We start from the raw sequence: 15,007 nt of genomic DNA on the forward strand, positions 1-15,007 counted from the left end.
GGCAACTTTATCAAAATGGGCAAGAAAAACAAGCCACCTCAACACAGAGAGAAAGTTGGTAACTTAATCAAAATGGAGAAGAAAAACAAGCCTTCTCAACAAAAAAAGACCAAGTTATTAGTGGAATGACAAAATAAGAACTCTTGAATTCAATTTCTATAAGTTAGCTAATAGAGATAGATTATATAGAAACTACCCCTCAACCTTTAAAGCTTCTCTTTTATCTAAACTCAAGAGTGGAAGCATAAGATTAAATTGGCCTATGCTTCACAATTTAACTAAAAGGTGTTTCATAAAAAGTTAAAGGGCCTTAATGGGGATATTACTGATACAAGTCCCCTAGACTTTTCCATAATATTTGGTATGCAAAATGAAATAACATAGAAATGGAGTGGAAAGAAAATTTGAATGAAAAACTTGGAGAAATTAACTGCATGGTTGGTACTTAGAAATGAAATAATATCCAAAAAAATTAAGTCAAATTGGTCACTTAATTTGTTCACTCTACATTCAAATTTTCATTCAATTCCTTTCCTACCCAATTCTTTATAAATTCGATTCTATTCTGATCAATTCCACTAAGTACCAAACATGCAGCAATTAGATTTTTTCACACTTTCTTAATTTCATCCACGGTCTAAAAAAAATAAAATTGTGGGTCAAGATTTAAATAATATAACAGTCAAAATGCCCTACATTCAACTCAAAAGGTAGTGAGATGCTACCCTAAGAAGACACAATATCAACTAACAGCTCGCTGACTAAAGAAGCCAGAACTCCAGCTTCCACTACCAAAGCCACCTCTTCTCTGTCTTCCTCCAACTTCCCCAGCCATCCTCCCTCTTCCATGTCTTCAACATATGCTTTTCTGCTCCCTCTTACTTCCCAGCATTGATCCTCATATGAATCGCGGCATTTTTCTTCCATCCAACTCTCGGCCGCCTTCAGCAGCTCGCACCCAAACCCATCACTTCTCCTCGACAATGGGTTTTTGTGTCCAGAAATTTTCTCCACGAAGAAGTCTACCAAAACATTGTCTGCCTTCAACTTTACGCTGCCCACTGGAATTGTAATGAGCTTAAGGAGCTCTCTGGCCTTCTGCTCAACCAAATCTTCTTCTTCTTGGTTGAAGAATATGTAACAATTTGGGCTGCACATTGAGCGAGATTGCAGGGCTGTTCCGTAGAATTCGTCGTCGAGCTCGAATAGTGCCATTCGTTTTTCCAAGTCAACTGGATCCAGCTGAGCGAGGCTCTCAGCCCGTCGAGTGTTTCGCATTTGCTTAGTGCCTAGAGATCAAATAGTACAACATTCTTTGGTTAACTTACATATATGAAGTACTAATGATGATTTCATTCAATGTTGACCACGTATATGGTACTTCCACCTTTATGGCTACTTTAGCATGTTGCTTAATTCTAAAATCATGACATAAATGCTTAAACAGTCCTTGCTTTTCTTATAAAATTCACTTTCCGACATTTTAGAGAGAGAAAGAGATACCTTTTAAAAGGTCTAGGGTAGGCCCATAGGATGCACAATTATCATTATCATCATCATCATCATCATGGTCAAATTGAAAATCCAGCACAGACACTGGACTGAATTGCTCCTTCTCTTCCTCCTGTGGCCACACTTTCTGTCACAATTAATAAGCTTCGTCAGTTTCAAATATATCTACAATGCTTTCTATATGTCACATGCTAGAAGAAAAAGTAACACGCTTATTGCGAGTTGTGTTATTACATTGCCACAATTCAATGAGACGGTGAAAATTTCACTTGCAAGAATATGGATGGTTTGCAAGTCAACTCATATAATAAAAGTAACAAAAATGAAATTTGGTTTGTTTCCTAAACTAGCCAATTATGTATTGAACTACACATCACCCTCAATGGATCCGCAAACTGTTTTCTTTCTTTTTCTGGGCAAGCAGTAATTGAACCATGCACCTAACTACTTATATGTCAACATTCCTTAAATGATCAAAAATTTCTCTTGGCCCTCAGGGGAACTACGTCAATTCGTAGAATGGAAAGAACGCATATAATAAAGATGTCAGCTAGACGGATGACTACTTTAAGAAATGATTGGCCCCTTAAATTTAGAAACCCAACTTCACATACATTTTTTCCATAAACATTTTGATACAATGATAGATATACCTAAAAAATTTTCAATACTAATCTATCAAAATAATAGGCGTGTGCCTTCATCCACCAACTCCAACTCCAATTGAAAGTTGAGTTTGATTTTGGTTCAAATTTTTTAAGTGAATACTAAAAACATAGCGTGGTCAAACTTAATTCAAGCCATTGTATATTTGCTTATATTCTATAACTTGGAGATATTGGGTTTTCTATTGGGAGGAAAAGGACAAAAACACAGACATGAATCCCAACACCTGTTGACGTGGCTGAGTCAACCCGCAACGAGACAAGAGACGTCTTTCAAGGTAATTAATTAATATTAATTTTTGCAGTCTTCTTGCTTAAGACAGCTCGAACACAAGGCAGACAGATTTATTAAAATTGCTAATCTTTAATTAAAAAATAAATAAATAATCATACTTGCACCAAATCTTCTAATTAATGCAAACGAAAGGGCAGACACCCAGCAGCCCACGAGTGAGTTTCAAATTTTTTAAAAATTAGCTAAACCCTATCACCGACAAAAATGGTCGCGCACGTGTGAAAAGCGACGAAATTCCCATTTTGACCCACCGACGCAAGAAGAGAAAGATCCAGAGGAGGGCTTTATAGTAATTTTGGGAGCGCTTGTGGGAGAAAAGAGGAGCGATCTAGTACTACTGCGACTACCTCGTGCGCCACGTCGAATGACAAAAGACGCCGCGCATCCGGCAAGTCGACAGCGCATGGGTGGCCAGTTGGCATCGGAGATTCGTATCCACCGGGCGTACCGAAGTTTTCCTTCCCGATATATACCCCGCACGTGGAAGTCACGAGACCCCTCCCGCTGTTATTTTTTTTAAAAAATCATCCACTAGCCTAAACCGTTTCTTCTTGTTTTGCAGCGATTCATTTTAGAGACTTACCGTGCGCGACAAGAATAATTTCTAGGGGCAAATATACAAAACATGACGGAGAACGGTCGAGATTGAATATTTCAAAAATTTAAACAAACTAATCGGGCGGCCAGCCAGCCAGCAGACATGCGATTTATATTATCTGCGCGAAGTATTGGATAAAAATTTCTTACCTCTCTGTTTTCTTCACCGCCGGCGGTAGCAGGAGCTGCCTCCACGGGTGGGCTGACCAGCTCATCCTCCGGAAAAAACTTTTGACTCTCGACGGCGTCGTTTTCACCCGTCGAACACTCAGAATTACCGCTCGAACACTGCAAAAACTCCGCGGTAAATTCGCTGTCGGACCAACTATTACTCGCGCTGCTGGTGCTGGCCGTCGAAGTTGTCGTCGTGGAGGCAGTGGCGCTGGTGGTGGTGGTCGTCGTCGTTGTGGAGGATGCGCGAGGGCGGGGGTTTTGATCGGACGGCTTTTGTTTCTCGTCGAGCAAATCACGGAACGTTTTCCACCGTTCGATCTTGGCTTCGCGTTTCTCGGCTTTTCTCCAGAAGCTCCGCCGCAACAGCTTCCGAGAGATGCTTCTCGGAAGAAAGCCATTTTTGCCCCTGTTCCGTACGGCCTGGGACCTGACGGAGGGAAACGGAAGGCTCTTAACGGCGCTGATCACGGCCTCGGAAGCCCTCTGCAAAGCAGAGATTGTGGAAGCCGTCGCCCTCGATCTGGTCCTGAGGAGTTTGCTCGAGCTTTTGGAGTCTCTGGTGGCTTTGACGTCGATCTCGAGAAAGTATCGAACGGTGGTGGTGCAGCACTGTCTCCGGGGCAGCGATTTGAAGCCGTTGGATGAACAGGAGCCGAGATCGTCTCTGAGATAATCCTTCAGCATCAGGGGACGTGGCCGGTCCACCGGCAAATGCTTTGGCAGTTGGGGATCACAAGAAGTCACCGGATAATCCATGGATCGGTTATTTTGATGCAGAGAGGGCGAGTCAGAGAAGTAATTTGAATGCGGAACGGAGAATATGAAAGAGAGGGAAATAAAGGGAGGTAGCGCAGAGTGGACACAGATATACTGCAGGAACAGAGAAAGGCTGTGAAAAGGTGATTGATCAGAATCATGGAAAGCATTTAAAGTGAAGTACTGAAAGAGGATAAAAAAGGAGGAAATTTTCCATAAATTCACCTTCTGAGAGCTTCAGAGCGTCCTCAGTGAGCCAGCAGCTTTACTCATCTCCGTCCAACACCACAAAACCCACCTCACCGTGAGAGAGAGAGAGAGAGAGAGAGAGAGAGAGAGAGAGAGAGGGAGGTGGGGGACAGAGAGAGATTTAAAGGAGAAGGGGGCAGGGCAAATGAAAGTGGGAGGCAGCTTCTGATGGAAGAGGGTGAAGATCTCAAGGCGAGAACTGAGAAGGAAGCGGTTGCTTGCTCGCGAAATATGAAGAGAGAGAAAGAGGAGGAAGAGCAAAAATTGCAGAGAGGTAGACGCTTGGATGCTTCTTGTAATGTTAGTCTTTTTGAAATGAATCTGGAGAGCAATTTTTTTAATATGTTACGCATGCATTTGTTTTAATGCTGATAGGGAAATGAGTGGGAAAGAGGGTACGGTCTTAAGGGAGTACAAATTAGAAGACAGAGATTGGACTTAAAAGGGACCAGGGATTTGACCTACACTCGAATTCCCAATTAGAAATAGATAGGTAGAGGTTCTACTTTCCACTGGGGCTTTGGACATGCATCGTATATGCCTCACAATTCCATTACATACATGCATATTCATACACACATAATTGCAGAACAGTATTCATTAAATCATGATTAGAATGGTGTATGTTTGTTGGTTAGGAGAAATTATTACATATGATCGGTCATACATCAAATATCTAATATTATTTTGTTATATGCATCTAATTAATTAAATTAAATAATATTTTTATAGATGATAAAATCATATTACATCCCGAGATGTATCTAATATTTTGTGGTTGGTTAGGGTTTTAATTTGTTGTAAAGAATGAAGTCCTACCATCTCAAGCATGAGTCTTGTTTCATGTACATATAAAAAAGTTCTCTTTACATTTTCTTTTGTTCTAATTATATTTTCTTTTACATTCTTTACATTCTTTTTAAAAATAATTTACATTCTTTTACATTTTCTTTTGTTCTAATTATATTTTAAGCAATCTAGGAATTAATTCTTTTTAAAAATATTTGATCTATTAAGTAAATAATTATACCACTAAATTGCGCAATAGTTGATGAGAACAAAAAAATTTTGTTATGATGGAAAGACTTTTTTTCAATCAAGTTTTCAATTATTTTAAGTTTTTAAATTAAAATTATTTTTTCTTCTATTGGAGGGGTCACACCAAGCCTGGTATTAAAAATATATATATATATATATATATATATATATATATATATATATATAGTTCATTTCTCATTCTATATCCCTTCTTAATATTCTTTTCACTCATTTCAAAATTCAGCTCAAAAGACTCTAATACGTAAGTTTCAAACTTTAATAGCTTGCGATTGATGTTTTCTAAGGTAGACGTATTTTTAATTTTTAATAGCAATACTAAATGATCAAATAACTCAACAATGACATGAACCAATATATGATGCTCCTATCCAATTGATATTAAAGTTAACTTGATGTTTTAGTAGAGAAGGATAGAGTAGCTCATCATCCCAGCCAAATAGTAGATTGTCCCAAGAGCCTTGAATACCCATTCGAGAAATTAATACTTGCAAAGAACTGGTTCTCCATATAAGATTTAAAATTCACTAATTACAGAATGTTATATTAATGTTTGGGTCTAAAAAAATATTGCAGGTCCACATTATTGGTGTAGAAATCCGAACCAAGAAAATAAAATAAATAAATAAAAGAAAAGAGAAAGGAAAAGAAAAGAGAAAAATTGGTTTGGCACAGGACCAAACCGTCAACAGTTTTAGGGAGTTTTAGAAAAACCGTTGACAGTTACAACTATAGAGAGCAGTTTAAGTGTCAAACCGTCGATGATTTTATAAAGCCCAGAAAAATCGTTGACAGTTTTCCTGCGGGCTGAGTTACTTAAGCACTAAGTAACATAATTTTTCTTCATAACTCTCAATTGCTCTTTCTCTCTAATTAGGGTTTTGGAACTCTCTCTCTCTCTCTCTCTCTCTCTCTCTCTCTCTCTCTCTCTCTCCCAAGCCTCACGGATCTCTTTGGGTACTCCTCGATCCTCTCTCCTTCCTCCCGACACATAGGTCGTCGATCTTCAGCAAATTCGAGCAGCTAGGTTTCATGCTTTTGAAGGTTTTAGGCAGTTTCTTCAGGAACAGGTAAGGGAATTAGATTATGTCAGTTATTTTTGCAATTTGAACAGATTAAATTGCAATATATGTTTACAAAAACTGTATATAAAACTAACGTGAATGGGTTGAACATATCCTATTTTCAGTCAAATGTATAGTTTGAGTTAAATTATACCCTGGAGATGCTCATACCTCTATTTTCAACAACTTATATGTTTCTAGAACAGTTATGTATATTTATGAGTTATTGGATGAAAATTGTGTGGCATGAGAACGATTTAAAATGGTATAAATGAACAGAATGTTTATACATTTATGATACAGTATGATATGATGACTACATGTTGAGGTGTTATATGACAACTATATACCGAGATGTGATATGATGACTATATGTCAAAATGTAATATAGCGACTATAAGCCGAGATTTTGATATGATAGCTAGATGCCGAGTTTTGATATGCCGATTTTATATTAAGAGAGTATGTGACAAATATTTTATAGAATTATGAACAACTTATGTTTTATACAGTTTTATGAAAATGAATTGATGACTACAATTTTATTGCATAAAATTGTCATATATGATTTAAGAACCCTGAGGATATCAAATGTTATGTTATGAGCACGATACCATAGCTACGTGCTGGCAGTGAGTGCAATCACAAGGGGATAGAAGTGTGATGCAAGATAGTAGATTTTTGGCTTGGGTACAGTACTACTCCCAATGTAGTTCTGGGGGACCCCTCCTGATATAGTTTCGAGTGACCCTCCCAATGCAATTTCGGGTATTAGGGTAGGCACAATCATACTTACTACCTTTTTCTGACTTAGCTATAGTCGGTCGACCATATGCTAAGTCTAGCCTTCGGGTCGCACAACCCATCATTTGGGGGGGGGGGGAAGCATGTCGATGGGAAAGCATGACGATGCTACTTTAATAGTACAGGGTGATTTCTTTTATGCATATATGGGCAAATTTACTATTAATGGGTTATACTGAGTCGATAATACATTATTCATAAATTATGTATTTTTAGTATTACAGATCCGTACAGTTTTAAAATGTCATTTCAGATATAGTTAAATAATGAAAGTTTTATATTCACGGGAAAACTCATGCTAGCCACTCACTGACGATAGTCTAATCTACTTTACTGAGAAGTGTCTCACCCCAATATCCATCTCATTTTTCAAGTCCTACAGGAAACCATGCCTAACTTACCTCGGGGTTGGGATTAGATGGTTGATAGTAGTAGTCAGAGCTGGTGAGACACCAGTTATTATATTTTGATATTTTGGGGTTGTAATATATTGACAAGAAGTTTATATGTATATTTGGGGACAGTTAGAACTCTGGTTATATGATTGAGGTGTTTTCTTCCGCTTTATGGTTTTACTTTCAGTTATGACAGGACCACCCGATTTTCCTTTGTTAGGGCGCATGGAGGTATTATGGTATCAGAGTTTATTTTATTCACAAATAACATCCCTGTCCCATTATTGGGTTCGGGGTGCTATAAGTGGTATCATAGCCTAGGTTGCTAGGTTCTGCAGACTATGTTAGATGATTTTACTAGAGTATAGGGTTAAATTAGGACGAGGATAGGAATGGGCAGAATAAGAATTTTGAGTTTTGCTTCGTAAGCCTAGTGGCAGAAATCCCTTGACAAAATTTTGTGATTTTATGAATAAGTCGACGGGTTCAAAAAACCACGGCAATCCACCAATGGTTTTGTTTCCGAGCGGAGGGGCAGGAACTTGAAAACTAGAACGGGAATATGAAATTGGCAGAGTATGTCATAATTTAAGGGAGATGATTTAGGACGATACTTGAAATTTATTAAAGTGAGTCTTTTAGTATTAGAATTGCACTAGATATGTTAGCATATTAAAATTCTAAAATCATCTCGGTTATCTCTACAGGATGGATCCCAAGGATAATAATACAAATGTCAGAAGAAGCAGCAACAAAAGGATGTCAAATGAGGACGACAATGATTCTACATTGACGATTCGGGACTTTGCCCAATAGTTCATGACTGAGGTCATGCGGAGTTCCATAGGGCAACACCGTCCCACCACTGAGTTGGGGTGTACCATCGATTAGTTCACCTGCATGAATCCTCCCACATTTGTGGGAAGTGTCAACCCAATCATTGCGGAGAATTAGGTGCAAGAAATTGAAAAGATCTTGGTTGTATTGCAATGCAAAAATGAGCAGAAGGTGCTCTACGCCACATTCAAGTTGACTGGAGAGGTTGAGAGATGGTGGCAAGTGGTAAAGCTGCTAAAGGAGCAAAGACTGGTACCGGTAGTGATGACTTGGAATCGCTTCAGAGAGATTTTCTTTGAATGGTATTTTTCAGCTTCCATTAGGAATGCTAAGGCGGAAGAGTTCCTGAACCTGACTCAAGGACACCTGATTGTTCAGTAGCACTCTACTAGGTTTGTGGAACTATCTCATTTTGCTCCCTATATGGTACTAGACGAGTCCAAGAAGGCTTGGAGGTTCAAGAGGGGTTTGAGGTAGCAGATCTTAAAGCAGGTGGCTGTGTTGCAGGTTCAAGATTTCTCTACACTAGTGGATAAGGCCACCGTGGCAGAGACGAGTCTACAGAGAGATGTGGGGGTTCAAAACTCGAAAAGAGGTCTATGACTTCTAGTTCTCATTTGGACACGAGGCAAGGTCCTTGGAAGAGGTATGGTAATAGCGGAGGCCAACAACGGGATATGGGCAATGGAACATTTCAGGGTACCTCAGCATACCCTATTTGCCCTACATGTGACAAAAGGCATCTAAGGGGCAGGGGAGGATCAAGTGGCTACTTCTAGTGAGGTAAGGCCGTACATATGGCACGAGATTACCATGCAATGTTGAATAATGCACCTTGACAGCATTAGTATCGGGGAGGTAACCAGGCACCACGCGGGAACTACCAGAGGGGCACGGCCCAGGCGCGGATGTATTCCTTGACTCATGGCAATGCCGAGAATGTAGGATATGTGGTGACAGGTAACATTTATGTGCTTTCAAATAGATCTATTGTATTGTTTGACTCAAGAGCGACACACTCTTTCTTATCTCGGGGGTTCATAAAGTTATGCGGGGTAGAGACACAGTTGTTAGATGTTGTCGAGTTAGATGTGGTCACACCGACAAGGTCAGTGGTAGTGTGTAGCAACGTGATTAGAGACTACCCAGTGGATATTTAGGGGAGAATGTTGTCTGCTAGTTTAATTGTTTTTGACATGCATGATTTTATTGTCATTTTGGGGATGGACTAATTAGCATCCAATTACGCGAGTATTGATTGCCACCAATAGGAGGTAGTGTTCAGACCTCGTGGGGAGAGCAGAAGTTTAAATTTTTCGGGTCGTGTGTCCGCTTTGCACCACAAATTCTTTCAACCATTCAAGCAAGGAGGCTACTTCTGGAGGGATGCCAAGGGTACCTAGCGTTTGTGAAAGAAGCATCGAGGGAGGAACTTAAACTGGAGGATATCCCCGTGGTAAGGGAGTTTTCGGATGTTTTTCCAGCGAAGTTACTAGGATTGCCTCCTAGTGGTGAGGTGGAGGTTGCCATTGATTTGATTCCAGAGATGACGCCCATTTCTAAAGCTCCATACAAAATGGCACTAGCATAACTAAAGGAATTGAAGGAGCAGCTACAGGAACTACTTGACAAGGGGTTTATCAGACTGAGTGTATCACCTTAGGGAGCCCCAGTGTTGTTTGTAAAGAAGAAATATGGGTCAATGCGTATTTGCATCGACTACATAGAGATCGACAAAGTGACAGTGATGAATAATTACCCGTTACCCCGTATTAACGATCTATTCGACTAGCTACAGGGCACACAAGTCTTCTCTAAGATTGATCTGCGATTTGGGTATCATCAAGTCAGGGTTAAAATAGAGGATGTACCAAAGACGACTTTCCACACTAGGCATGGCCATTACAAATTTCTGGTTATGCCTTTCGAATTGAGCAATGCTCTTGCAACATTTATGGACCTCATGAACAGGGTGTTCCAAGAGTACTTAGATCGGTTCGTGGTTGTTTTCATCAATGATATCCTGGTTTATTCGAGGAGCCTTGAGGAGCATGCGGCTCATTTGAGGTTGGTACTTCAGGTACTTAGAGAAAATAAGTTGTTTGCTAAATTCAAGAAATGCAAAATCTAGTTGGAACAAGTTGCATTTCTGGGACATATAGTGTTCGGGGAAGGTGTTTCAGTGGACCCGAGCAAAATAGAGGTGGTAGTTGGTTGGGTGAGACCGAAGAACGCGCATGAGGTCAGAAGTTTCTTGGGTTTGGCAGGATACTATTGCCGGTTCGTAAAGGAATTTTCTAGACTATCAGGTCCTCTGACATGGCTTATGAGGAAGAACATGAAGTTCAAGTGGATTGGTGAGTGCGAGTAGAGTCTCCAGGAACTGAAGCAGCAACTAGTCACTGCCCCAATTTTGACCATTCCATCAGGAGAGGGTGGTTTCGTGATCTACAGTGACACATCTTAGAAAGGACTCAGGTGTGTCTTAATGCAGTAGGGGAAGGTCATCACATACGCTTCTCACCAACTCAAGGAGTATGAGAAAAACTATATCACGCATGACATGGAAGTGGCAACGTTAGTTTATGCGTGAAAGATCTGGAGGCACTACCTATATGGTGAAAGGTGCAAGATCTTTATTGATCGTAATAATCTTAAGTACTTTTTAACCCAGAAGGAGTTGAACATGAGGTAGCGGAGATGACTTGAGTTGATAAAGGATTACGACTGTACCATTAGTTACCACCCAAGAAAAGCTAATGTGGTAGCTGATGCGTTGAGTTTGAAATCGGTGGGCACGTCAGTCTCAACAGTGGTAGTTCAACATCGGATCAAAATGGACCTGGAAAGGTTGGGTGTGGAGTTAATGAAAGGAAATCATCAGGCATTCATTGCTATCTTGGTAGTTCAACTGACCTTACGACAAAGGATTAGGGCAGCTCAAATGAAAGATGCAGAGTTGACAAAGATTGTGAATGGCGTATAGAGTGGTTCGAGGACAAATTTCAATGTCTCAAAAGATAGGGTGTTGAGGTTTTTCACAAATATATGTGTATCAAATGACGCCGAAATCAAACGAGTCATTTTGGATGAGGCACATCATTCTCTCCTTATAGTGCATCCAAGGAGCACAAAAATATACAGGGATCTACAAGAATCTTTCTAGTGGAATAACATGAAGAGGAGATTACCATATTTGTAGAACAGTTCCTGATATGTCAGCAGGTGAAGGCTGAGCACCAGAGGCCATCAGGACTATTGCAACCACTTCTCATTCCTGAGTGGAAGTGGGAGCACATTTCCATGGACTTTGTCACGGGTTTACCATCGATGCTTTGTGGACAGAATGCGATCTGGGTAATTGTTGACCGACTAACGAAGACTGCCCATTTTATTTCTATTAAAGTCAATTATTCTATGAATAGGCTGACAAAATTTTATGTTTAGTAAATACTCAGGTTGCACGAGGTGCTAGTGTCCATCATTTCAGATCGGGATCCGCGTTTCACTTCCAGGTTTTGGATGAGTTTGTAGGAAGCATTGGGGGCTCAACTCACCTTCAGTACTGCATTTCACCCACACACTGATGGACATTCTGAGAGGACCATTTAGATTCTAGAGGATATGCTACAGGCGTGTAACTGGATTTTGGGGGTGGTTGGTTTCAATATCTACCGTTAGTTGAGTTTGCTTACAACAATAGTCATCAGGCCAGTATCGAAATGACGCCGTATGAGGCATTGTATGGTCAAAGGTTCCGATCTTCATTGTACTGGGATAAGGTTGGTGAGCGGCGGATTTTGGGATCGAAACTTGTTCAATAGACCTCTGAGAAGGTCAAGCTCATCAGGGAAATGATTAAAGCAGCACAGAGTTGGCAGAAGAGCTATGTATGTAATGACCCGAAGAATAATGGTATTTAAATAATACAGAGAGAGATAAAAATGGGAATAGAAAAGAGGGTGCAGCAAACTTCGTCGACGAACGCTTCGCGTTGGTCGACGACGCGGCAATTGGGCTTGTCAACAAGGGTATGTCTCGTCGATGAGAAAATACTGAGGAGGGTTCTGTAAATTCTGAATTTCGTCGATGAAAGGTGAAGGTTCATCAATGAAACTCTTCAGGGACTCGTCGACGAGGTGACGTGTCTCGTTGATGAATCTATCCCTATAAATAGCCTAAAATTCGGATTAAAAGCAGAAAAGTCAAAAAATTTCTTACTCTCTCTCTCCTCTACGATTTCTTTCTCCTCTCTCTTCGATTTTGGCTCCGTTGTTCGCTGGATCGATGATCTAAGGCCACCAAGACGCTCCTAGGGAAGTTCTCTCCAAATTTGCCGGAGCGGATCGTTGGTGGAAGCGAGTTGAAATATATCCTTGAGTCGAGGTAAGACTTTTTATGCCAAATTTGGTCTTTTCATAGTTATAGGAAATGATTTTCACATGAAAATACTAAAATTTAGTTCTGGGAGTTATTGTTTTCAAGGAATTGAACAGGGAACCCTGAGACTACAGGACCAGAATTTTTAGGGGGTTTTCTTCAGTAAGGGAATAAACTAAAGCAATTATTTTTCCATGCAAACTAGTATTATTTATTAGCAAATTTATTTTCAGGAAAGCATGCATTATATTTGTATATCATAGAGAAAATGCATATTTGGGAAAATACTGCTATTATGTTGAAATATAAGTATACGTATGAAATGCCAGAAATTATGATTTCAGAATATAATGTATAATTTTATACAGCAATGTGTGGCATGAATATTATTTTACGTGGGAAGTATTATGATATGACAATTTTATGAGTAAAACATGTTTTCAGGAGTTATGAAATAATGCAGTACATTATGATTTTGAAAATACATGATAATTGATTTATTTATTCAGAATGATATGTATGAGATGTTCAGCGCAAGACCGTAATTGATAGCCGGCGTGAGGCCATGTATGACATATGATTTCGGCGCGAGGCCGTATTTATGAAATGTTCAGCACGAGGCCGTATTTATGAAATATTCGGCACGAGACCGTATTTATGAAATTATAGAAAATGCTATCAATCCATTTATGTTAAACGCTATACTATCATGTACTATATATTATCAGAGCCCGAATGTTAGTTTAGTTCAGTTTAAGAGCACAGTACCGTAGCTATATAGATCAGATATCTATGTTCAGATTGGTGCTAACCACCCCACGAAGGGGTGGGAAATGGATAGTCGATGTGGCTTTCAATGTAGAATTGTAGATGTCCAACTGGCAATCCGAAACCAGGGTGTGGCAAGCCCATCATACTTACAGACATTTTTGACTCGACAGTGGTCGGTCAACCATTGTCGAGTCCCGCCTTCGGGCTGCACAACCCGTCACGGGGGGTAATACATGACATCAACTAACTATTCATCTTGGGTATGTTTTCAATATTATTAGATATACCAGACAGTTATGATTAGTATGATTTATTAATAATATGAAGATATATGTTTATGCAGTTATTAAATGATTAATGTTTTCTGGTATGGAAAATGTACTATATATCTATATTATCATTAAATATTCATGTTGCCATACAGTTGTATTTAGTTTATTTTCCCTTATTGAGAAGTGTCTCACCCCTGAACATTAAATGATTTTTAGGAAACCCAGAAAGACCGGTGAACGTGACCACTATTGAGTTAGTGTGTTACTACCCTATCAGGAGGGTAAGTTTTGTCTAGGAACAGTAGATTTGAGTTGTGGATTCCTATATATGCATATATGTTTTGTATTTTGGGAGATGTATGTAAATGCCATATTTATGGATTATAGTTAACTCTGGTATTATATCTTTTGTGGTTATGATGATGATGTTTTACATTTATTGCTGCCTAGGTTCCACTGTGAATGATAGTATCCCCATTACCACAAGTTCAGATTGACTTATTTATTCAATTCGTATTATTATATGATAAATTAAGCAGGTCGTTATAATGCAGATACACGCTGGTGAGAACTGGAGTTCAAGATAGGAGATGTGATATTTTTTAGGATTGCTCCAATGAAAGGAGTGATGAGATTCGGAAGGAAGAGTAAGCTAAGCCCTAGATACATCAGGTCAGCTGGTTCGGTGGCGTATAGGATAGCATTACCCCCAGCACTATTTAGGATCCATGATGTGTTCCACATGTCTATGCTGAGGAAGTACGTCTCAGATTCTTCGCACGTGATCAGTTATGAGTCTTTAAAGCTCGGGGACACTTTGGCATGTGATGAAATACCGATTCAGATTCTAGACCATAAGGAACAGAAACCACGTACTAAGAGAATTCTGCTTGTGAAGGTACTTTGGCATAATCGTGCAGTCAATGAAGCTTCATAGAAATTAGAGATAGAAATACATCAGAAGTATCCACAGCTATTCAGAGAGGCTAAGGGCTAAACAAGTAAGTATGATAGTAGGTAAGTGTTTGGTTTTGTATATAGAGAGTGTTTAGAGTAGGTTGCTTGGTTTATCCGTCATTTATGGTTTTAATATATGGATGGTATTTGGGAGAGTTTTGTATGACTATTGTAATCTCCCGAGACATTATATGTAACCACGTTATTCCTCCGCCATAAGTGA

General features: G+C 39.5%; 1 protein-coding gene across 3 annotated transcripts; it reads right to left on the reverse strand.

The window, feature by feature from the left end:
- Nucleotides 1–652: 652 nt before the first annotated feature.
- LOC131164805 (uncharacterized) lies at nt 653–4,663 on the reverse strand. Of its 3 annotated transcripts, none has more exons than XM_058122273.1 (4): nt 4,225–4,663; nt 3,220–4,132; nt 1,504–1,639; nt 653–1,289 (listed from the first exon to the last, which is right to left on the reverse strand). In XM_058122273.1, the coding sequence occupies exons 2-4, from the start codon at nt 3,997–3,999 to the stop codon at nt 727–729; spliced, it is 1,479 nt and encodes a 492-aa protein (XP_057978256.1). In that variant the 5' UTR covers nt 4,000–4,132; nt 4,225–4,663; the 3' UTR covers nt 653–726. The 3 variants fall into 3 exon arrangements, with proteins under 3 accessions (XP_057978256.1, XP_057978255.1, XP_057978257.1); XM_058122272.1 differs by having other exon boundaries at nt 3,220–4,113; nt 4,225–4,538; XM_058122274.1 differs by having other exon boundaries at nt 3,220–4,578.
- Between the last annotated feature and the right edge of the window lie 10,344 nt (nt 4,664–15,007).

This window comes from Malania oleifera, chromosome 9 (assembly GCF_029873635.1).
Source record: "Malania oleifera isolate guangnan ecotype guangnan chromosome 9, ASM2987363v1, whole genome shotgun sequence".
Classification (NCBI taxonomy): Eukaryota; Viridiplantae; Streptophyta; class Magnoliopsida; order Santalales; family Ximeniaceae; genus Malania; species Malania oleifera.